General features: G+C 47.7%; 1 protein-coding gene across 8 annotated transcripts in view; it reads right to left on the bottom strand.

The window, feature by feature from the left end:
* The window catches only part of PRRC2A (proline rich coiled-coil 2A), a 2,343,739-nt gene that overhangs the window by 444,056 nt on the left and 1,875,959 nt on the right, over positions 1-23,724 (bottom strand). For 6 of the 8 annotated variants that reach the window (XM_069635075.1, XM_069635076.1, XM_069635077.1 and 3 more), the window contains one exon: positions 18,073-18,164. In XM_069635075.1, coding sequence (XP_069491176.1) covers positions 18,073-18,164 — 92 coding nt within the window. The remainder of the gene's footprint in view (positions 1-18,072; positions 18,165-23,724) is intronic. The other 2 variants (XM_069635072.1, XM_069635074.1) reach the window with 1 other exon arrangement.

The raw sequence follows: 23,724 nt of genomic DNA, 5'->3' as shown, positions 1-23,724 counted from the left end.
ATGAAGGGGTCGGAAAAAACACAGGTAACACCAAGGGCTCGTTTAGATGAAAGTCTGACAGCACCTTGGGCATGAAGGTGGTGCGTCCACAGCACCACCTTTGTCTCATGGAAAGTCAAGTAAGGTGGTTTATAGGAGAGGGCCTGGATTTCTCCCCCACTCGCCGTGCAGAGGTGATGGCCACGAGAAAAGCTGTTTTCCATGACAAAAACTTGAGCGGTGCAGAATGCATTAGCTCGAACGGCGATCCCACGAGCCTAGTAAGCACCACACTGAGCTCCCATGTCTGGGCCGGAGCTTCACCGGCAGGAACGAGCGGAATAGTCCCTTGACAAATTCCTTGATCAATCAGTGCGATCACAAGGATGGTCCGCCTGGGGATCTGGTGCAGCGGGAGATAGCCGCCAGATGAACCTTGATGGAGGCATGGGCTAGCCCTGGCTTGGCCAATGACTGCAAATATGGAAGTATCTGAGGGGGTCCTGACCCTCAGTATGTCGATTTTCTGGGAACAGCACCAAATTGCAAATCTCTTCCACTTGAGTCTGTAGCATTTCAAAGTAGACAATGCTCTAGCCTTGGCGAGAACTTCCTTGCAGTATGCCGGGAGATCGTAGCCCCCGAATTCTAGCACTGCATGAGCCAGGCCTTCAGGTTGAGACCCTGGATCGTGGTGAAGAACGGCGCCTCCTTGCCTGGTGAGAAGATCCGCGACCACTGGCAGCTTGACTGGTGGGGATGCTGACATGCTGAGAAGGTCCCATACATAAAGGGAATGCATACAGAAAGAGGCTTTCCCAAGGGAATGAGAATGCGTCCCCCATGATCCCCTGCTGGCAAATCTTTGGCACTTGGTAATCGTCGCCGTCACAAACAAGTCGATCTGAGGATTGCCCCATTTGTGGAACAGGTTCTCCACTAGGTCCTGCTGAAGTTCCCACTCATGGCAAGCGCTAAGCTCCCTGCTCAGAGAGTCGGCAACCGTGTTTACTCCAGCCAGATGAAATGGGATGAGGAACATCCCCTGAGCAACGGACCAATGCCGTAAGTCGTGCGCCTCTCTGGAGAGTGCAGGGGATCTGGTGCCCCCCTGTTTCCTGATGTAAAACAGACCCGCATCACCTTGCCCTTGAGGGACAGCAGGAACGATCCGAGAGCCCAAAACACTGCTCGTAGCTCCAGAAAGTTGATGTGCAATGTTTTCTCCTCTGGCAGATACAGGCCTCTGGCGTGAAGACTTCCAGTGTTGGCTCCCGATCCCTCCCGGGAAGCGTCTGTCGTCACCGTCTCCTGGTGTGGTGGGGCCTGGAAATCTGCGCCTCAGGTCAGATGAGAGCGCAAGCCCCAAACCCTCCTCGAGCGCGATCTTGTCTTGGAAGCTTCCTGTTGGGGAGAACTCTCATAAATGTGCTAATTCCCTTCACCTTAGAGACCCCCCCTCAGAAACTTGGCTGGATTTTGAGGACTTGATTTTTTTACCTGTTGAGTATGAGCCTTTTTTCCCACTCATGTATTTTGATGTACGTTTTACTCATGTGGTCTTTGATTATGGGGTTTTAGATAACTCCATAGGCATCATCTTTTCAGGTGCGTCACACAGCACCCTCAGTGTAGTGACACAGGGAAGCCTTTTTGACTGTCCCAAGGTTTAAATAACTTCTCTGGGATAAACTACTGTTTTCCAGAGAATATAAAGTTAAATTGACTTTACTAGTCTTTAAATTCCTAGACCCAGCACACACTATTTTACAATAGTGTTGGAGGGGTTACCTAGAATCCCCTATGTCTAGAAACTCATGTAGCAGTCAAATGCTACTCTTTCCTATCGAAATGGCTGGTGGCAGTGGTTTTACTTTGAACTACCATGATTTTTCCCTGACCGCGAACACCGATAGCTAAAAATCACAGGAGCCATGTTTTTCAAGATGGCGTCTGAGTCGCCTTTGTTTAAACAGTTCCTGGTTTTCTTTTTTCGCCATTTCTTTTTGGAAAGGTCCTTCTAGAATGTGTTTCTGCGCGCCAAACTGGGTTTGGTCCTTTTGTTCCTATGCCTTTTGTGGGCTTCAGGACTGAAGACTGCCTCTGGCGCCCGAGTGTCTGGAGTGGGCATGAAGTAAGGTAGTTACCCGAAACTCCTTGTGCTTAGTCTCCTAGGAGACCCAAATGCACTCTGGCGTGATTGGCTGGCTGACTGTCCGGCAAGGACAGCCACCCCGCTGGGTGAGTGGCAGCTAGGCTGGAATGAAAGGGAGAAAACTATTTAAAAGGCGAGTTTCTTGGACTGGAAAGCAGAGTCGACCACTGGAACGAAAAAACCGAAGACAACGGCTGCTGCAACTACAACTACTGGACCGTAGGTTTGCCTGGTGGAGACATGCTGCAGGTCTGAATCGCCAAGTTCACCTTGACAAGGAAGCCCTTCAAGGACGACTTCTTCCTTTGAGTTGGTGGGACCAATCAACTCGTAAGCCATCTGGATACCATTCTCGGAGCTGGTTAGTATTAACCAGGAGGAAGGACACAAGCTTGTGTGCTTGAAGAACAGCACATGGAATCGAAGATTTCCCCATTTGCCAGCTTTGTGACCAGTCCCCGTGCAGTGCAGGAGTCCCCCGACGTCCTCCCTCTTGTCCCCATGACTGAGGCTCAGGAACAGTGAGATCTGCAGGAACTGCCAGAAACAGAAGTCTTCAGCTGGATCTTTTTCTTCAATGTAAGGTACTGTGAAAACCCGACCGAGCAAACTTACCTCTCACTGCGAAAGTGCGTACAACTTGGGTAACTTGCAGGCCTAGTCAGCTTGTTACCCGACATACAAACCTTTCTTCCATGAACTACTTCTAAGAACCGTGGCAAAGACTTTTCCGTTTTAAATACCAGAACCGTTTTTACCTTTACAAGACACTAGCCCATTGGCTTTGGCCTACCTATTGCATTGAATCAACTCCTCTGGTGAACTCAAACTATTTGCAAAGTTTTAGAGTAACTAATATTCGTTTTTATTAACTTATGCCTTTTTGCTCCTAATTCCATGCTATTTTGCTCCTACTTCAAGGGAGCTCAACTGCTTAGTAATCAGTACTGTATTATAATTTGTGTGATATTGGTTGCCCCATTCAGTGAATGCTTTATAAATGATTGTGTAATAAATTAATAAGTGTTTTACCAAGAAACCTTGTCTATCTGAATACTTGTCATTTTAGACCTTTGTGTAACACCCTTACAAGCTCAGATTCCCTTGAGACAAGCCTGGCTGCTCAGCTCGCTACCAAAAACTGTGTAGTACAGACTTATACCAAAGGTTGGTTTTGCTGACACCTGTAGTCCTAATTGTGTGTAGTGGTAACAGAGGGTACTGCATACAAACTTTACCCAACACTTATGGACACCTGAATCCAACAGGCGTCAAGGAACTCCTGCAGTGGGCGCATCCGTAACCTGCAGAGCCGGATGAGATAAATGCATGACATTATGCCGAGCAGAGACTTGATGGCCCTCATCGTGGCGATCTTCAGGGCAAGCAGTCGTTGCACCTTGCCCAGGATGGCCGCTACACTCTCCTCCGACGGTGACGGTAGGCATGACACTGTGTGGAGCCGGGAACCCAGGAATAGCGCGTCCTGCGATGGAGTCTAGCAGGGCTTTGCATAACTCACTGAGAACCCCAGATCCGTCAGAAGGCGTACCGTCCTCGCCTTGTGGTTGACAGCGGTACCTCTTGATTCGGCCTGGATGAGCCAGTCAGCCAAGTAAGGGAAGGAGTGGATCCCTTGTAGTCGTAGATGGGCTGCCACCAGCGGCAGCCTCTTTAAGACGACTCTGGCTGCCGACCTCAGTCCAAAAGGCAGGGCCTTGAATTGGTAATGCTTTCCCCAAACGACTAAGCACAGAAACTTGCCGTGTCCCTTGTGGGTGGGGAAGTGGAAGTACACATCCTCCAGGTCCAATGACGACAAAGTCTCCCCCCCTTCTAGCTGTCCGAGCATGTGTTGAAGAGTGACCATTCAGAACTTCTGGGACTTTATGTATTTGTTTAGTCGTCGTAGGTTGAGAAGGGGCCTCCAGCCCACCGGTGGTCTTTCGCACGAGGAAGTACCTTGAATGAACTCCAGAGCCGCTTTGGAACTAGCTCTATCACCCCTTTCTTTAGCATGCCCCGAACCTCCAACAGCAGCTGAGGGATGTGGTTTTCTTGCCAGGCCACCAGTGGTATTTTGGGGACACTTCCGTAGGAACTCTAGAGCACACGCTGATTAAGTGCGCCAGACGGCCTCTCACCAGGGAGCACGGGTGGGAGCCCGAATTCATGGCTGGGTCATTCTTGTTTGGAGGTTGACTGGCCGCCTTGGGATCCCTGGCGACGAAGGCGTCCTCCACCTAAGGCCTTGGAGCGGCCCCTGTTGGTCTCTTGGGGAGCAGCAGGAGGGTTGGCAGAAAGAAGAGGAGCCCCCTCGGTAAACCCTTGGAAGCACGGGGGGGGGGGGGGGGGGGAGGTACTTGCCTCATGAGGACTGAAAGGACGACAGTCGCTGCTGTGGCGTGCCGTCTGAGTCTGCCTTGATGGCGCGTAGAGACTGAGCTACAGCCTTCCCGATAAGATTCCCTCTGTCAAAGGACATTTCCAAAACCTTTGTCTGGACCGCCCGTCAAAAGTTGGTGACCTTGAGCCAGCTACAGTGACAAAGGTGGAAACCCGCATCCACAAGGTCCTTGGCCACTGTCATGGCGTGGTCCGATGCCACCTTGCCCTCTGACAAAAACCTCCAACGCTTCTGACCTCTTATCAGGGAGAAGTCCAACAGAGGTGTGAACTTGAACTACAGCTCCCGGTCATAGTGCACTACGATAGCGAGGACGTTGACAGCGATGGTCGTCGCTGCAGAGTAGATCACTTGCTGTCCCATCACATCCTATTCATTCCCCTCGTTTTCAGAAGGGGTGGACGCTGCCGAATATTTAGAGCTCAACAACGACTTCTTGGGCCGCTGCTGAGACCACAGAGTTCAGTGACGGTTGTGCCCACAGGCACTTGGGCGCAGAGTCCAGCACCCTGAATTTCTAATTTCTTCTTCAGAAGTATTATTCATAAGCACCAGCCCTTCATCCCAAATGTCATCCAAAAGCGGGACCGGAAGGATGGTTTTCCTCTTTTGACTCAGTATCATGCCGCGTATCACCTTGGATACCCCCTCCTCCCCCCCTCCCCCCAAGCATAACCCTGGGCTCCACACTACCTAGGTGATCCTCCCTCGCTCGTCCACCCCCAGGGTTGGGATCAGAGCGCCAGCCCTTCCCAGGCCACTTGAATAAGGGATTCCTGAGGTCTACCTGGGAGAATACCCTCAGGTTTCTCACACCGGTCACTGGATTCTTGGTCTTCAGACTAAAGAAAGGACACTGGAAGGGATTTTGCAGCAGGAATCAAGGAGAAAGGCTCCCAACAAAGTATTCTTCAGAGTTTGGCGCCCTTTTCAGAATAGCAGATGAACGGTTCTCGTCCGAACAATTCGCCTAGCTATCTCGGTCCAGCAAACTGGCGATGGGACTTCAAGGAATGGAATCTTGCTTCTGGAGGTCCAGCAGGAGTCCACCAAAGTGTCAGATTTGTTCTTCGGAAGACTATGCACAGCACTCAGCCTCGAGGTCCGCGGGTATGGGCAGTTTGCAGCCCATATAGGTGACAGCTCATTGTGGGATGGCTCGAAATGCAGGTCTTCTTAAGACTGATTGGTCCCACCAATCCAAGTAAAAAAGACGTCCTCTTCAGGTCCCCTCTGTCGCATGTAGGAAAGGGTCAGCACAGCAGCAGTCACTCAGCAGGCATCTCTGGTTGCTGGAATCTGCTACATGCGTCTTCTCTTCTTCCTCATCAGATTCAGCTGCAGTGGTAGACATGTTTTCACCCTCATGATCCAAGACATTTATCCAGGAACCCTCATGCTACATTCAAACTTTGCGGAGTGGGTGTCCTTTTAGAACAGCCAGCCTTCCAGTAAGAACTGATTCCATGCAGGCATGCCAGGAGACAAAGAAATGCAGATTTTCCAACTCCTCCCTCGTTGCCCAGTCTTCACAGACACTCTGGAGAATCGGAGGGTTTCACAAAGGATTCCCACCAAAGACAGAAGTCAAACCAGGACCTCCCCCACCCAGCATGGTAGAAGGACCAAGAAGTAACAAGCACACAAGAACTGGCGAAAAAAGGAAGTCTCACAATTTTGGGTCAATGGTGACCCTTCTGTGCATTACCAGGGCTGCGAGAACAGCCCACAGGTAAACACAAACCAAAAGTCAGTACAACAAATCCACTGCCAGCAGCCACTCAGGTATGCTTGTAAGTGTAACAGAGCAGTGATAAAAGGGATACAGTGTAACCTTTCAGTACTCCAGATAAGGAGGTGTGTGTTGATCTCACAATATAAAACGTAGAAAGAATAAAAAGTATCCCTCTACCCTTGAGAACAGTAGTTCGCTGTTAGGACAGATTTTCTATACTCTGGCCTGGTCGACAGATGTATAGAAGGCCAACCTATATTGTGACAGGGACAACTCTGGGAGCTGTAGTCAAACCAGTTCAAGGTAGCAAGGTGAATGGTCTAGGCCAAGTCTCAAGAGGTGGTGAGCTTGTAAGGGGGTCCACATATTGAAATAAACAAGGAACAGCACTTGGACAATCGGGTATAAAAATACTTCTTTACTTGTTAGGGAGATGTATCATCATCATGCTTCATCCCCTCTGCTAGTGAGACCACCCAGCACTTTTTGCTGGACTTCTGGACCTTTTTCTTTCAGTCCTGAATGAGTGGAGCCTTTTTTCACTCATCCATTTTTGTGGGCTCTGTCTTTTGGAACTCTATTCCTTGTATTCTACCTGTAATATGGAGTCTGTCTGCTCCATAGCTCTTCAAGGCATCTTTGTTTTACCACTGTAGCACACAGCTCCTTATGGGCAGTGTTGCTGAGGACTCCTAGGGTCCTCCTTTAAGATTACTTTTCTGCATCCTCAAGTAACTACTGTTCTTGAGGATAGAGCTCAGTATGTCTCCCAAAACTCTATAATCTGAGAGATTGGCACACACCCCCTTATGGAGTGCCAAATGGATACCTAGTATCCCACCTTCTCTCTGCTCCTGTGACATTTTAGTAACAGAATCTTCCTAGCTATGGCTGGTGGCAGTGTACTACCAATTACTGTGTAATTGTTATACCTTAGGCTATGTCCATAACCTCGGTAGTGCACAATAGGGGCACCCGAATAGCAATTTGGGGCCACCCTTCTTTTTTCTACATTACTAGTGTGGTTGTTCTTTGTTAGCCCTTCTACCATTCTGGGAGGAGGTCAGTGTGTGCATTTGGCCTTTGGCGGCGTTGGGGAGAATTTACGTGCCAATTTGCTTTAACCTCGAGACCCCCAGCTATTTTGCTTGACTTGACTCGGGACTCTTTAATTTGTACTCCTGAGTGAGTGGGATCTTTTTCTCACTCATGTGTGTTTCTACCTATGATTTTCTATGTTCCTTACTGTTTTATGGAGTCTGGTAAACTCCATAGGCATCTGCTTTTGCATCGACACAGCACCTTTTGTGCAGCGCCACTCAGAAGTCCTCTGGATTTCTCTTAATGTTTACCTACATTTTCTTGTGTGAACTACTGTTCCCAAGAATAGTAAGATGACCCCGGTCTTACTTACCTTTAATTTATGAGTCCAGCACACACCACCCTATGTGGAGTGCTGGGGGTTACATAGTAATTCCTTTAACCCATTCCTCATGTAACATTGTGTTACACTAACTCACTTGAATGGATGGTGGCAGTAGTTTCTTACTACCTAGTGACGTGCATCTGCAGGCTGATAGATCAGCTGCAGTGCTGCACCTAAGGGTGAACTTTTTCTCAAACAAAATGGCACCCATCTTTTTTCCACCATTTCCTGTTAGTTAAGTTTCTTCTGGGATTTTACTCTGTTTGCAGCAGGTTTGAGTCCTTTGTGTAGTTTGCCTTTCGTGGGCCTGAGCCCTGAAGCCCACCCAGGCTCTAGTGTGACTGGAAAGGCAGGAAGTGAGGGAGGGTCCCAAAACTTCCCTGTCCTTTGTCTCTTGGTGAGCCTGAGCGAAACCAGTTCCAATTGGCTGGCTGTCCTCCCTGCTGTATGATTGACAGTCTAGGGTTGTGAATGAATGGGAACTTGCATTAAAAGCGAGGTTTTTGGGACTACGAGTAGAGTCAACAATTCGAGGACAACATCCGAAGCAGAAGACGCCAGCAGCACGTGGGCCGCGAAGTGCCCGGTGAAGCCCTGCAGCTCGGCTGACCCAGTTTTCAAATTCACAGGGAAGATCCGTAAAGGACGACTTCCTCCCTTAGGCTGGTGGGACCAACTAGCTTTGGCACACTATTTAGGCGTAACCCCTGACTTGCTGCAACTTTCCAAGGCTGCAGAAGCCAAATACCCGGGGTAGCTCGACCACCTGTGATTGCATTGTCTTCTGAAGTCCGAATAAGGCCAGATCTTCGTGTGCATCCAGAGGTCCCTACAGAAGCAAGAAATCTGCATCCAGAGTCCCCTTATAGGACCAAGGGATCAATGAAATCCTAACCAGTGCTTTTTGTTCTTTGGTGCTGAAAAAAGGCACCAGAACCACTAAGAGCCACTGAATCAACGGAAATCTACTGCTGTCGAGTCACTCTCTCAAGTAGTGCAGCAGGAGCCCGCCAGACAACATCCCTTTCATCACCATGACCAAGGACCAGGAACAAGGGACTACAGCATTGCATCATGAAGGCAACTAACGAACACTTTAATTTCAAAGGTACGGTGGGGGCTGGGGTGCTTTATCCTTTAGCCATTTGGGGTGTTTCCCCATCTTTGGGAGTGCGATTTAACACTACACTAAGTTGACCTCAACTTACCTGCATTGGTCTTACAGCTTGTGGTTTCTAAATGCGACTCCTCTCGAGTTGCTGCGATTTCTCTTTTGAACACAGACTAAGAACATTTTTCAAAGAAGAGCATCAGAACTTTGACTTTGTTCATTGACTTTGGCTGTCCTGGCTCACTAAAGGCCTCCTTCTGAACCTATTGGCTTTGACAGTGCTTGTTCCCTTACATGTTTTAAATGCTGAACACTAATGCTGGGATAATAGACTGCCTGCATCCCTTTGGTTATAAGAACAGTTGGATTCTCCCAATCAGTCTGTTCTGATCTAACCCTAACCTTTTCTTCCTTAAAAACTCAATATTGCAAAGGTGATCCTATACAAATGCTTTACTGACCTCAAATGACGTCACCTACAGGTGCTGGAACATGTGTAACCTATGAATGAATTACTCACCTGCTTTATTTTTCACTTTTTGAATTGAATCCTAACTTTAAATTAATGTTACAGCTAATGACTGCTTTTGAAAGAATGCTTTAAATATCTTTGTGATATGATATGGCATTTGTAGCATGCCTATACACAAGTGTTTCAAGGCGCGATGAGGCAAGGAAGGGGAACAGAGGGAGGGCAGAGAACAATCTTACCAGGCCAATTGACATTGAGATCGAGAAAGTGCAGGGAATGGGGGAGGGGCAAAGTGCCATGGGCAAAGGGGAGGGGGAAGTGCTGTACATGGGATCAAAACAATGATCCCATGTATAAATACATCATTTATTATATAACTGTGTTTAATTGGATACTTGCATTTACTGATGTCATTGCACAGCTCTACAGCTCACATTGCCCCCCTTAAGACAAGCCTGGCTACTCAGTCACACTAACAACTTGTATAGTACAGGCCTATGTTAAAAGGTGGGTTACCTAATACCAAGAGTTAAGTCTTGGATAGTCCCATACCAGTTGGACTGCACTCATTCTTACCCAATAGGCGTGAACCCTTGGGTATCCCTGCCTAGGCTACAGAGTGTCTCGGCATGCAGGAAGTGGGGACGGAGTCCTCCACCCCCCTGTCCTTTGTCTGCCAGAGTGCCTGAATAGGACTAGCTTCCACAGGGGGTCTGGCTGTCATAATTGGACAGCCAAATGCCCTTTTCTGTAAAAAGCTCAGAGAGATTGCAGAGGAGTGTGCTGGAACTGTATAAAGGGTAAGGCTTCTTAAGTGAAAAACAAGTCGACCACTGGAAACTGAAGTAACCGAAGAAGACTACCAGAGACGCCTGAAGACCCTTAGCAACACCATGAAGTGATTGCTGCTGTCCTGACCCCATTATCTAAGCAAAAGAGGACGACTCCTTCCCATTGGCTGGTGGGAACAACCAGTCCCAAGACCTTTGACTTGAGCCATCTCCAGAGGTCCTAGGAGCTTCCAGAGCTGCGGAACACCAATACAAGGAGACATTCTGCCCATTTCTAGTGCATCGTCGTGGAAAGGCTGAATCGGTCTAAATCTTCGATGAACCTGTAAGGTTCCTGCAGAGATCCGAACCAGAATGGTAGAAGGGCTAACAAATGCAGACTGCACTGTATATTTATGGGAAAGGTTGATGAATGGGAATCACAACCCACTAATCTTTGCACTAGGTCATCTTTTAAGGATTATAGAAAAAGATTGTATGAATAACCACTATGAAAGTTAGATGAATAGTGAATTTGAGATTCCTGGATGTTTTTAAAGGAAATAATTACTGTGCTTTTTAAAAGAAAGTTCGTAATGTTTTAGCAGTATATTGTACATGTGAAATATGTAAAATGTTTTAACGTTTCTTTCATAAAGTTTTGTAAAGGTTTTTTACTACCCAAATACAAATATAAAAAGAAAAAAAAAGAAAAGAAGGGCTAACAAAGAACAACCACGCTAGTAATGGCAAAAAAAGTAGTGAGGACCCAAGTTGGTACTTGGGTGCACCTACTGTGCACTACCGAGGTTATGGATATAGCCTGCTGGATGGAAAATAAATAGTTGGTAGAACACATCCACTGCCACCAGCCATAACTAGGTGTTTGTATACATGACTAAAAGGTCACAGGAGCAGAAAAGGAGGATACTAAGTATCCCTTTGGCACTCCACTGAAGGTGGTGTGTGGCAATCTCTCAGACTATAGGCTTTTGGGAGAGATACTAATTATCTCTCTATTGTCAAGAACTGTAGTTACTTGAAGATCTAGAAAAATAATCTAAAAGGAGGGCCCTATGGGTCCCCAGCAACACTGCCCAGAAGGAGCTGTGTGCTGCAGTTGTAAAAACACAGATGCAGAGCTATGGAGTAGACAGACACCATGTTACAGGTAGAGTACAAAGAATAGAAGGAAGGCATGGTATCAAACAATAAGACACAAATGATCACAGTTCAAGGGTGTTTATTGAAATTCTATTGGGTTTACAAAACACATATCCAATCCCAAATCTAAAGATAGGAGCAAGCTACGACCAACAAATAATAACGCAGTCCTAGTCAAGTCTGTCAAAATGAAAGGGCCTATACTAAAAGCTACTGCCAATCCTTACATCTAAATACAAATAGTCATCATTTAACTTTATTCAACCATAGGGTCATCAAAGTACACACATCTTAAACATCAATCCACACATTATACAAAAAAGGGATTGGAGCCAAAGGGGTCCCCCATGGCTCGGTACAGAACTTTACACTGTATTTGTCCCGAGCTTGAACAAATTGCGGCTAGTCCTGTATATAGGGCATGGATGTATGCGTTGCGGAGCACTGCCACGTCCATTTGTGTGCCCCACAAGTCTAGTTCTTACAGGGATTGAGTTAGGTCCGCAGAGCATTTGGGGGGGGTGGGGGGGTGGGACGGGGGGGGCGGAGAGGCTCCGCCCCCCCCCCCCCGGCCGGTGTGTATTCACAGTCAATGGAGTGCAAGCATCAGCTGCTTGGTGCTCAGGGTCTTCCATGATTTTGTTTGAGTTAGTGGGTGCCGCATTTAACTCTGGATAAATAACAGCAGAAGCAGCATGGGCAAGATTGGCGATGTTGAGGGGGCACTTCACTTCGGGCAGGTTCTCTGGAATCGCAAAGTAAATTTTCCGAGGATGGCATGCAGTGATACGGGGGGGGAGAGGGACGGCAGATACATTAGTGGGCAGCAATGCTAGTGCAGATGGTAGTTCATGCGTCCCCTAAGAAACATTATCCACGGCTGACCCCCTTTTATCAGTACATGTCATTGCAGACTGGGCGTTTCCTCCCTTTAGGTCATGCCAACCAGGATTTCCATCTACAGTGAAGTCTATGTTGTGGACGATCTCGATGGCAACAATGCCAGCGTGTTTCTGCAGGGTAATCGGGGCACTTCCCAGAAAATGGTTATCTCCTTGATCAGCTTGTAGGCATCCCCCGTTATTACTGGACTATTCCCCCTGGGCATGGTGTCATTTATATCTGGTGAAGGCAGAGTCAGTAGCTTCTGTTTCACTGTTGCAATCTTAAGCCTTGTGGGACAAAATTCAGGCATATTTTGCAGGGGTCAGGGGGAGGACCTACAAGTTCTGTGGCCACTGCAATCGTTGCCATGTCTATGTGGGCGGGACGAGCGCGGGGAAAGATGCCAGGGCAATATGCGTCAGCGTAGTCTTAGCTGTAGAGAGTTGTAGCAAGTGGATTTAATCCCCCGGACCTCCCTTACTCCTCACATTTCCTTGATGCTCTTGTTCCTATGAACCAAAATGTTCACTTAGGTGCGGCGGTAATGAGCTGCCCCTTTGCTCGCTGAAAACCCCTGCGGGAACTAAACACCCCTTGCCCTCGGTCATCCATGCTTTGGCCCTGGCGGGCCTGGGAGCAGTTGAAGTAGGTGATGGGGCGTGGCCTAGCGCTCAGGAGAACGGCAATCTCCAGGAAATTAAACAGTAGCCCCCTGCGGGTGCTAAACATCCCGCGCCCTAAGGTCGCCACAAATAGTTCTGGAAACAATGTTATGCAAAAGAACATTGTTCAAGAAATATTCAAACCGCTGGCTTCCCTTTTCCCACGTTTTCAGCACAGGACAAGGTGGCACACTGGAGTTTAGCAGTCTCTGGCTTTTCTAGCACTAGGATGCAGTTCAAAACTTCAACATCATGCCTTATATGCAGAAGTCTTGTATGTGAGAGGGCCTTGTTGCCACACAACAAACATAAAAGTTCCTCTCTTAGGATTTCACATGTACAAATTATCGGGTGATTTCCTGTTCACCCCAGGTCCCGTTGCGTGGGCTCAGACCCAATTTAAAAACAAAGCTTTCACTTTATCTTCCTCTGCCAGGTCCAGACCAACTTTATCTACTTTGCCAAACTTTCTTTACTCCAAAAATTGAAGACTGAGGGATTTTGCTCAGCCTGTCGCATGACCGCTTCGATTCACAATTACTAATTTTCTTCTCGATATAACTTTTTTCGCACTTTCACAACTTCTTAGCAGGATACTTTACAGAGAGCTTTGATTGAGCACCCATGCGGTGCCGGACCACTATGTCAAAAGTATTGTATCTTGCTTTGAAAGTTCAATCACTCATCAGCAGTTCAACTTTACGTGCGTCTTTTCTCACACCGTTTTAACAATCTTTGTTCCAGCGCTTGCCATACAATGTTGATGCTTGCAACCATGCTGCAACACAGACCGGTCTTGTATCGGTCTCCCCAACTCACCAGCTGTGTTGTATTCACTGACACCGCTTTGTTCTTGGAGCCAAGGACAGTACCACAGCGGCTGGTGATTCTCCCCACCTTGTTTATTGACGCAGGAGGGTCCGGGTTCCAACACACAAGGCAGGATTCTTCAGACTGGTTTCCTGGTTTTATGCTTTCTAATCTCGAGGGCTCATGAAAGTAACGATTCCTTGTCGAAAAGGTCAAGGTAACTTCCCTCCCTGCGAACCTCTTCTGTTTCGCCGTCTTTATTCTGTCGTTAAACTGCCATCTTGGAATTGCTGGTTCCTCGTGTGCTTTGCCTCGATCAGAGTATACTCTCGTGCTCCGCCTTTTATTTATGTGGGGAAGCTTAATGAAAGTCTGGTGTGTGTGATGGTCAGTAATTGCCTGACCTCGCTTGGCTATTGTATTTACAACATTTATCGCGTTGTAAAAAAAAGAAAAAAGGGGGGGTGGGGGGGGGGGGTAGAATTCCTAAATATCCCAGCTGGTAGGATGGGGAAAAGGCGTTATAGGGATGGGGATACCGCATCTCACCATCCGGTGTCCCACTCCCACAAGACCCCTCATCCAGGTGATCCTTCCGCATTGGTCCACCCCCAGGAACTGGATCCAAAAGCGATGGCTGTGTCCTGGCCACCTGGATGACAGCTTCCCCAGGAACTAGTGGGTGAGACACCACCTGATTTCTGACAGCCTACAACAATGAATGAGTGGAAAAAGGCTCCACTCACTCAGGACTGAAAGAAAAAGGTCCAGAAATACAGCAAAAAGTGCTGGGGGTCTCGCATGGAGAGGGGATGAAACATACAAATTATAAATCTCCCCGAGAAGGTCCTCCTGCAAAATTTCAGCTACCAGCCAATGAAGAGTCCTGAGATAGGAGGCTTTTTTGGACTGTGACAACTGACTCCTGCTGTCGCTGTGCAAAGGTGACCGTCCCTGAAACCTGCATTCCAGCATCTAGTTGAGCGCCCTGAAGAGTGCTGCAGCAGTGGTTCTTGCATTGTTCGTCGAGAAGAAGTTGCACCAAGCTTCCATCCCCGACCGGAACTCTTCCTGCACCCTTAGCTCCTGGGCAACAGCAAACGGAACCAAAGGTGGGAAACTTAACTCTTACGACACACCATGTCTGAAACAAAATGGAGTATGGGTGGTAAGTTGTAGCAATACATACCTGGCTCCCCATTTCCACCCTCCAAAAGTTTGAATAACTTAAAAAAATGTTTACCATTGTATGGATCTGGCAAAACTTATTGCTGAAGGCCCTCTTAAAGCTGAGAACTGGCTTATTCACTAGAATACGTCTTCACCTAACTTTTGGACCCATCTCCACGTCCCCCAGAATCCCTCTCCTATTTTCTTTTCAACTCCTAAACTATAAGAAAACTTTGTTACCTTTTGGGGACAGGGCCCCATACAATTTAGGGTTGGACTTCATAAATTAGGATTACAATTCCTGTGGACAGCTGGTGTTAACCCAATCACTTACCTTCCTTTAAAGGTATTTGGGGGTGGGATTGTTTATTTTGCACCAACTACAGTGACTGTATATGTTTAATAATGTTTAGTATTGTGTGATATTACCTACCATTAGTCATATTTTCCAAAGCTGGGAGGTACCCAGATTAGCCGCCTGCTGTACGCCGACGACCTCATTCTATTAGATCACACCCCTATAGGTCTCCAACGGCAATTAAACAACCTGCAAAGGTACATGGCGGAAAACAACTTAGAAATCAACGAGTCTAAAACTAAAATGATGAAGTTCCAAAAAACATCTAAGAAAACAGAAAAATTCCATCTCCATCTTGGCTCTACTCGAATCGAAATGGTCTCTAGCTTTAAGTACCTGGGAGCCACGTTAGATTCCTCCTTGAAGGACAAAGCCATGCAAGAAACCTTCATCGACAAAGTCAAGAAGTTATCTACACAGGGTAAGGCAATCGACCTCAAATTCGGTCGCTACTCCTTAATTCCCGTAAGAGACTTCTACAAGAAGAAGGTGATTCCCTCGGTTACTTACGGATCTGACGCCATGCTCAACCTTCCGGCAGAGTTATGGCCAAAATTGGAAGCTCTGTTCTGGAGGAAAATTCTTGGCCTTCCAAATTCGACTCCAATAGCTTCGATTAGGAGGGAATTAGGCCTCCTATCTATGGGAACCTCTGTCGCACTGAACAGTGTCCAACTATACAGGAAATGCATAACACCTGGGTCTCCATACGCCTACCAACTGATAAACCAGGAACTCGAATTGAAACCTTGTAATTCACTCCAGAAATGGGAATCAAACATGCTCAATCTTCTACACTTGGCTGAAAGTAGCAAGGAAGAATTGATAACCAACCCTGTAAAAACCTCGAAAAAAATTCAAGAGTGGGACTGGATACAAACTATAGAAACCGCTAACAAATATAAGCTTACCAGCCACCTTCCCCCCTTTTTCAACAAGCTAGACTCACTGCAAACTTATCTCAAACTTTTACCAAGCAGACCAGCGCGTCTCTATTTTTTGAAAATACGCTTAAATCTTTTGGAGACAAACGAAATCCTGGCAATCAGAGGGCTATCGGAAACTAATCGATGGCGGTATTGCAAATCGATTACAGAAAAAGAGACAATTCGCCACCTCCTCTTGAACTGTCCAAAGACACGTGACATCCGTGTCATTTACCTGAAGAACAAAATCTCTGACTTTGCATCGTTAGACGAGGGAAATTGTTGGAACAAGCTGATTGCAGGCGACAAACCAGGTTGGGCCCTAGCTACGGTTAATATCATGCAACACATCATCAATTCGACACCTCCTTGAGAAGCATTGAACTTTGATCCCCGTCCACCTACTGCTTTCATATGGGGCTAAACTGGCGCGATCGCCAAAATCTGAAATCTCGTCTACATGGAGTCGTTTGCTGAGACCCCGTCGTTCCCACCGGACTACTTTGGTCGACCCTTCTTTTTCCCTCGTCGACACGGAGAAACATCTATTTACTTGAACTTTAGTTATTGTCTTTGAAACCTCCATCAACATCAACCATTTGTTCCTTTTTGTAAAAAATCCGAAGCGATTAAACACAAATAAAATAAAAAATAAAAATTAGGATTACAATTCCTGTGGACAGCTGGTGTTAACCCAATCACTTACCTTCCTTTAAAGGTATTTGGGGGTGGGATTTTTTATTTTGCACCAACTACAGTGACTGTATATGTTTAATAATGTTTAGTATTGTGTGATATTACCTACCATTAGTCATATTTTCATACTTTGTTTTCTAGACCGCTGACACCACTCCTCTCCTGAGATTTAACCTTGACCTCCCTCCCTACTAACTTGATTGGTTTGGCTAAACTCCCATAAGTTGCTCCCTATTCACTATAACAAGGGTGGTTTCCTAAACATCTGCCCACAAGGCCAGAGTTTAGAAATCCAATTGCACACATACAAACCGCACCTTTACCTGCAAAAACAGCAGCTTTACATGGAAAACGGCATTCCATCTATGGCATTTCTAGAACTGATAAGGCAGGCCAAAGAACAAGCGAAACCTCATGGCACAGCCATCTTAGGGTGCGAGCTACCCTTAGTAGCCATTTGCAGTAAATGCAGAAGTGAATGACTAAAAGGACCAAAACATGGCAGAAAAATAACTGCTTCCACCAGCACGCCCCTCAGCACATTGTAAAATCAACCAAAGCGCCAACCCAGAAAAACATATAAAAGATACAAAGTCTCCTAATCACACTTCACTATAAGGTTCTGTGTGCCATTGTAACAATACAACAACTCAGAGAGACAGTCTCGTAGTACTGACTAGTTTCTCCATAAGAATGAGCAAACAGGAGGGGGAAGTAAATCAGAAGGCTTTACTTGCCTCCAAAAAGTCAGGACACAGTACAAAACAAAGTAAAAGCATATAAGTCTATGGGAGGAAAGCAGCAAAAAGAAAATCTTTGTTTAACCAATGTGAAAGCCTATTAAATAATGTGCACCTCAGCTATGAACTGCCCAGTTCATGATGAGGGAAAGTGTCTGAGAGGAAAGTAAATGTTGGATTTGAGCAGCAGGTGCTAGTGTGCTCACAACACACTTTGACTTCCTCATGCGGTTTCCAATCATAACACTGCAAACCTCAACTTCCCAGCAGACGGGGCAAAATGAAAGTGATGTGGGAGAGGACGTGAAATAACTAGTCACTAGTTCATAACAAATCAAAGGCAATACAAATACAAATCGGAGGGTGGCTTGTGGAAGTCCGATCTGACATTCATTTTGTGCTACTTTTGCTGATTTTTCTGTCTTCTGTTTGACAGATCTCCCCAATAGTACAAATGACTACCCCCTCATTGACCTCTCTTGTATCCCACTCTGGGTACCTCCTTAGCCTTCCGTGGGCAAATAATTGCTTGTTAAGGTGTTGGTACACGGTTAACAAAGAACAAAAACAAGCTCAAACTGTATATGGTCAGTCTAATATCATCACCTGTAGGGATGCAGAGACGGAGTCCCAGGGCGGTATGCAGGACCTGCTGTGCTCATGTGCTGCTGCGTGTCCGATGAAGCACTGGTGACCTGCTTGTAGGTAAAGGAAAAAGTATGGTTACACAGTCACTCTGCATATACAAAGCAAATGCATTTACCACCAAGGCCAAGCCTAAGGAAGAAGGACTATCAGTTGCTGGCATCCATTTGACAATTGGATACAAGTTCCTCTACATTGTGTTTGGCCAAGGCAGTGTCCATAGATCACTACATTTAAGGAGCACATTATGCAGTGCTTAGCAAGAGACTATCGTTGGACTGGATTTCTAAACTCTGGCCTTGTGGACAGAGTTTAGGAGACCACTCTTGTTAAAGTATTTGTATTTATTGTGTAAAGTTAACAGACAACTCTTGGAGCTGTAGCCAAACCAATCAGGGTAGCATGGAGAGTTGTCTAGGCAAAGTCAGAGGAGTGGCAAGGTGTGTGTGATGGGTCAGAAATGAGAGGTGGATACAAAGTTGCAATGATTTCAACTTTAATCATTTTTATAAAAAGAAAGGGGTTCAGATAAAGGCTCATCTGTTCCGATCCTAAAGAGTGTCCATGCCAATGAAACTAAAACAAGCTGACTGTGTCTGAAGTGTATCTGAACTTCACGCTAGCAATCACAACCAAAAAGTTTAAGGTAAATGTCTCTGCTTTCAATTGAACAAGTGTGTACAAATCCAAATGTGTAATGCCAACCAAACAAACCTTTTTTTGGTTCTCTAACAGTTTTAAGCAAAATGTTGAAAGTGCTCTGATCAAACAATGTTCTGTTAAGGTAAAAAAAAAAAAAAAGTCTCTTGATCTTTGTTTTTATTGTATTTAAATTTGATATTTTTAATGATTGCTTGTATTATTTATGAAAATGTAATATAAACATTTGAAAAAGTCTTTCACGTTACACTTTCCTCAGGATGGCAAAGAAATTATAAGTTACGCACCGTAGTGACTAACGTACTGCATGGGCGCCCCTTCCAAGGGACGGGAGGCAGAACCTTTTTCACCAGAAAAAAACGTCTTCCCCCTTTAAATTTAGTGGCATGCGCAGGGGTGCGGCCCTGGGAGCATGCGTTGCTCTGACACCGCCCTACGGCAGGCCATACCTCAGTCCCCATAGACGCATCAACAATAGATCAACATTGCTTAATGACACCAGATGTATGGGGGGGTGGTGGGAAATATGGAGGAAAGGGGACTAAGGACTAAGAGTACATCAGTCACTACAGTAATTTATAATTACGCTTACGTCCCATTCCTTTTCCTCCATACTGCATGGGCGCTTACAACTGAGTGTAGTCCCAGGGTGGAGAGGAGACCCTCTTTTTTTTTTAAACTTCTTTTTATTATTTTCACCGTCATACATACAAATGAACTGTGAAACAATTCGAACAACTCCCTCCCCCCCCATTCCACAGCATCCTCCGGACCCCCCCATTCGTCCTTTTCCCACCCCTTAACCATATATATCCAGCAGTTTGAGTCTTTGAGGACACCATTGTTCCCTAAATTCCCCTCTCAAATAGGCCAACGTGTCTCCCCACTCCGCTGAGAAGTTCTCCAACTTAATATCGACTGCATACGCAGCCCATTCCATCGAGACAATGTCCCACATTTTCCTCAGCCAATCTTGTTCTGTCGGGATCGAGGGAGACTTCCACCTCTGTGCGATGAGGGCCATCGCCGCCAATGCAGAGATCACTCTCGCTTTAGGATGACCTAGCGCCTCCCCCATTTCCCCCTGACCACCCCTACCCGAAAGTACCTCCCGGGGATCATAGCGATCGCCCGCCCCCAGATACTGTGAGTGGGCCCGTGCGAGATCATTCCAGAACGGCTGGAGCTTCAGACAATCCCACCATATGTGTGCTGCAGTACCTTCCCCCACACACCTTCTCTAGCACTCCCCCGAAGTAGCCGGATAGATATCGTGCAAGCGGGCCGGGGGGAAATGCCAACCGTATATGTGCTTATACCATGCTTCTTGTAGCTGCACAACTTTTGCTAGTTTCGGGATCTGTCTCCACAGCCTCTCCCATCCCTCAGGCCCTAAACTGACTCCCGATTGTTGTTCCCAGGTCTTCATATACGCCCAAGAAGGGTGCGAGCCGGTGAGCTCTAGCTGCCTATAAAGGTCGGATATTGACCCCTTAGATCCATCGTAAGAAGGAATCTTTCGAATTGAGACAGGTCCCGGGTCGCAGCCTTTCTTATCTCTGTAGACATGACCCAGTGCCTGATCTGGAAATATCGGTGTCTCTCCCGCTCCCCTATCCAGAATTCCCGCTTACATTCCTCGAACGTTTTAATTCCTGTCCCGCTGAACATGTCCCTCAGGGTGCTACAACCCCCGGACTCCCAGTTCCAAAACGCCCCTTCCTCTAGTCCTGGAGTAAAGTCACAATTTTTAAAGATCAGGGTAAACCGAGAGGGGCGGGTCGTGATTCCTCTCCTAACCACTGCCCTATCCCAATTATCCACTACACCCTTTGTGATTGCGCATAAGTAAAGGTGGGGTGGTCTCAACCTTTGTGGGAGCCACAACACCTCTCCTAAATGGCGCCGAGCAACAGCTCTGTCCATTTTTACCCAATGTTTGAGATATTCCGCCGAGAACCACTCCCTGATGACTAAGCTGCGCGGCCTCGTGATAGCGACGAAAATAGGGGAAAGCCAGCCCCCCCCCCTCCCCTAGAGGCCGTTAGTAAGCGTTTGGACAGGTGCGGCCTCTTTCCCTCCCAAAGTACTTGACCGCCCGATCCAGTTTTTAAAAAAAGGTTTCTGGGACCGGTAAGGGAATAGCCTGGAACAAATATAAAAGACGGGAAGAGTAACCATTTTTAGAACCGCCCCCCTCCCCAACCAGGAAATCTTCCGGACCCCCATTCCTCAAATCCTTTTTGATTGCCCCTAATATGGGCTCATAGTATGCCCCAACCCAGCCCGATAACGAGGGCGTTATCCGAACCCCCAAGTAACGAAGCCCAGCCGGACTCCACTTAAACTGAGAGAGTGATCTTATCTCTTCCGCTTCCCCCTCCACCAAAGACAAGTTCAATAGTTCGGACTTCTGCAGGTTGACGCGCAGCCCAGACACCTCCCCAAATTTGGCAAGTAATTCTATGCTGGCCTTAATGGACCCCTTAGGATTTGTTAACGAGAGTAACAGATCTTCCGCAAACGCTGCTACCTTATGCTGGGCCCCCCCGAACGGTATCCCTCTAATGTCGTCCGCCTCTCTTATTGCCTGGAGAAGCGGTTCCAGATATATTGCATAAAGCAATGGGGAGTGGGGACACCCCTGTTTTGTCCCCTGCTGTAACCGGAATGACCTAGTCATCTCACCATTCACCAAGATTGGCGAGGTGGGATTTCTATAGTTGGCAGCGACCACGTCTATAAACCCCGACCCTAGGCCCATTCTCGCCATCACCTGGAATAGAAACGACCACTCCACCCAATCTAACGCTTTTTCTGCGTCAAGCGCCAACAGGATCGCCGGAGTGTTCGTTTTACGGGATTTCTCCACCAGATGGGCCACCCTCCTGATGTTATCGGAAGTTTGTCTTCCCAGCACGAATCCAGCTTGGTACTGGTGAATAAGGGAAGGCAAATGCTTTTCCAGGGGCCTCACTAATATCTTAGTGAAAATGTTGGCCTCAGTGTTGATAAGAGCGATCGGGCGGTAGGAGGTGCAGTCCTCCGGGTCTTTCCCCATTTTATGGAGAAGAGAGATTTTGGATTCCTCCATAGTGGGGGTGATCCCACCTTCACCGCGAAATGTGCTGAATAGTTCTGTTAAATGCGGGACCAGCTGGGGAGAATACATTTTGTAGTAGGAGGCTGGGAAGCCATCAGGCCCGGGGCCTTATTGAGTGGAAGGGACGCGATAACGGAGCGCACTTCGTCCTCGGAAATGGGACGGTCCAGCTCTTCACCCTCTTCCTCAGATAGGCGTGGGAGGAGCATGTTCTCCAGGAACTCTTTCTGCGGCTGAGGGTGCGGGGCCTGCAACGAGTACAGCGCCTCATAAAACCCCACTAGCATCTCAAGTATCTCCTCAGCCCTCGTGAGCCTCCCACCTTCAGCATCTTTGATTGCCGAAATAATCTTCTGCTCCTTCTGCCCCCTCAGAAGGCGGGCCAAAAGGGAGCCCGCTTTGTTAGCCTTGGCGTAGAATCCTTGCCGCACTCTCAACATAGCGCCTTCCACTAGTTTAGTCCTTAGGATCCGCAACTGTCCCTCCACCAGCCTTTACTCCCTATAGGTCTTTCTCGTGGGGTTTTCCTGTACCGTGCTCTGGCCGTCTCAACCTCCCTTTCCAACGGAGTCTCCAACCCCCTCAACTGCCTGTTTCTCTCCGCCTTCATAGCGATGCGCTCTCCCCCTTAAGGTTGCCTTGAAGGCGTCCCACCTCGTACTCTGACTGGTGTCTGAACCCTTGTTTCTCACAAAGAAATCCTGGATCCCTCATCTCCTATCTCAACACGTGATCCCTCAAGAGTTCCCCCGGAAACTTCCAACTCCAGACTCCCGGCTGTCCCCCGAGATGCATGGTCATCTGCACTACCTTATGGTCAGCTATCCCCAATGGGCCCACCTCCACGGCCTCCACTTTACCCAGCAAACTGGCAGATACCCAAATGTAATCAATACGTGACTGGGTTTTGTGGACATCAGACAGGAAGGCAAACCCCTCCTCTCCCCCCTGAGAGCTCGCCAAACATCTCTTAACCCGGCCTCCTCCCATATCTCCTTTAATTGGGGAGACGCCACCGCGCCGCCTCCCGAATTTTCCCGCCGCGATCTGTCCCACCCTCTATCCCAAGCAAGGATGGAGTCTTCCATCAATATCACTTGCCCTCTCGCAAAGTCCTGCAGGAATTGATCCTGACCTGCATTGGGGCCGTAGACTGAAGTGATGGTATAACACACGCCCTGTATCTCCCCCCCCCCTAACCATAATATACCTCCCGTCCCTGTCCCTAAGGATATCCTGGGGTCTAAAGTTGATGCCTCTCCTGAAGGCCAGGGCCACCCCGCCCCTTTTTTTGTTGGGCCTGATGCAAACAATAGTTGTGGAAAGTCTTTCAAATGCAGGCGGCCCTGGTCTTGTCGGCGCAGGTGGGTCTCCTGCAATGCCAACACATCTGGTTATGGGTTCTGGTAAATTGCTCCAATTTTTTCCGTTTGAGGGGGGAATTCAGCCCCCACGCGTTATGTGTTAGCCACCTGAAAGCCCCGGAAAGGTCTCTGGCCCCTTCCTCCACTCGGCGCTCACCTTATCTGGAAAGCGCCCGTCAGCCCTCCTCTCTCTCCACTTCTCCCGCAACGGGCACAGGAGACTGCCCTCCCCTTCTCCCCTCCTCATCCCTGCCCCACTGTTCTCCCAAGCTCGTCCCCGCTCAAAGAACGCTGTGGTTACCTCCCCCCTCCCTCCCCACCCTGCAACCCCAACCTAGGGTGAGTCCATCCCCTCCCACCTCCCCCCCCTTCCCCTGCCCAACCTTCACGGACAGTTCAGCCCTTATTCGTCCCAAAATGGTCTGATCACCACTAAACGCCTCTCCCCCCCCCTCCCTTTCCATTGAAAGCTTACGAGGCCCACAA

This window comes from Ambystoma mexicanum, chromosome 13, assembly GCF_040938575.1.
Source record: "Ambystoma mexicanum isolate Mex_15411 chromosome 13, UKY_AmexF1_1, whole genome shotgun sequence".
In the NCBI taxonomy this organism is placed as follows: Eukaryota; Metazoa; Chordata; class Amphibia; order Caudata; family Ambystomatidae; genus Ambystoma; species Ambystoma mexicanum.
This window is presented reverse-complemented; position numbering and strand designations above follow the sequence as displayed.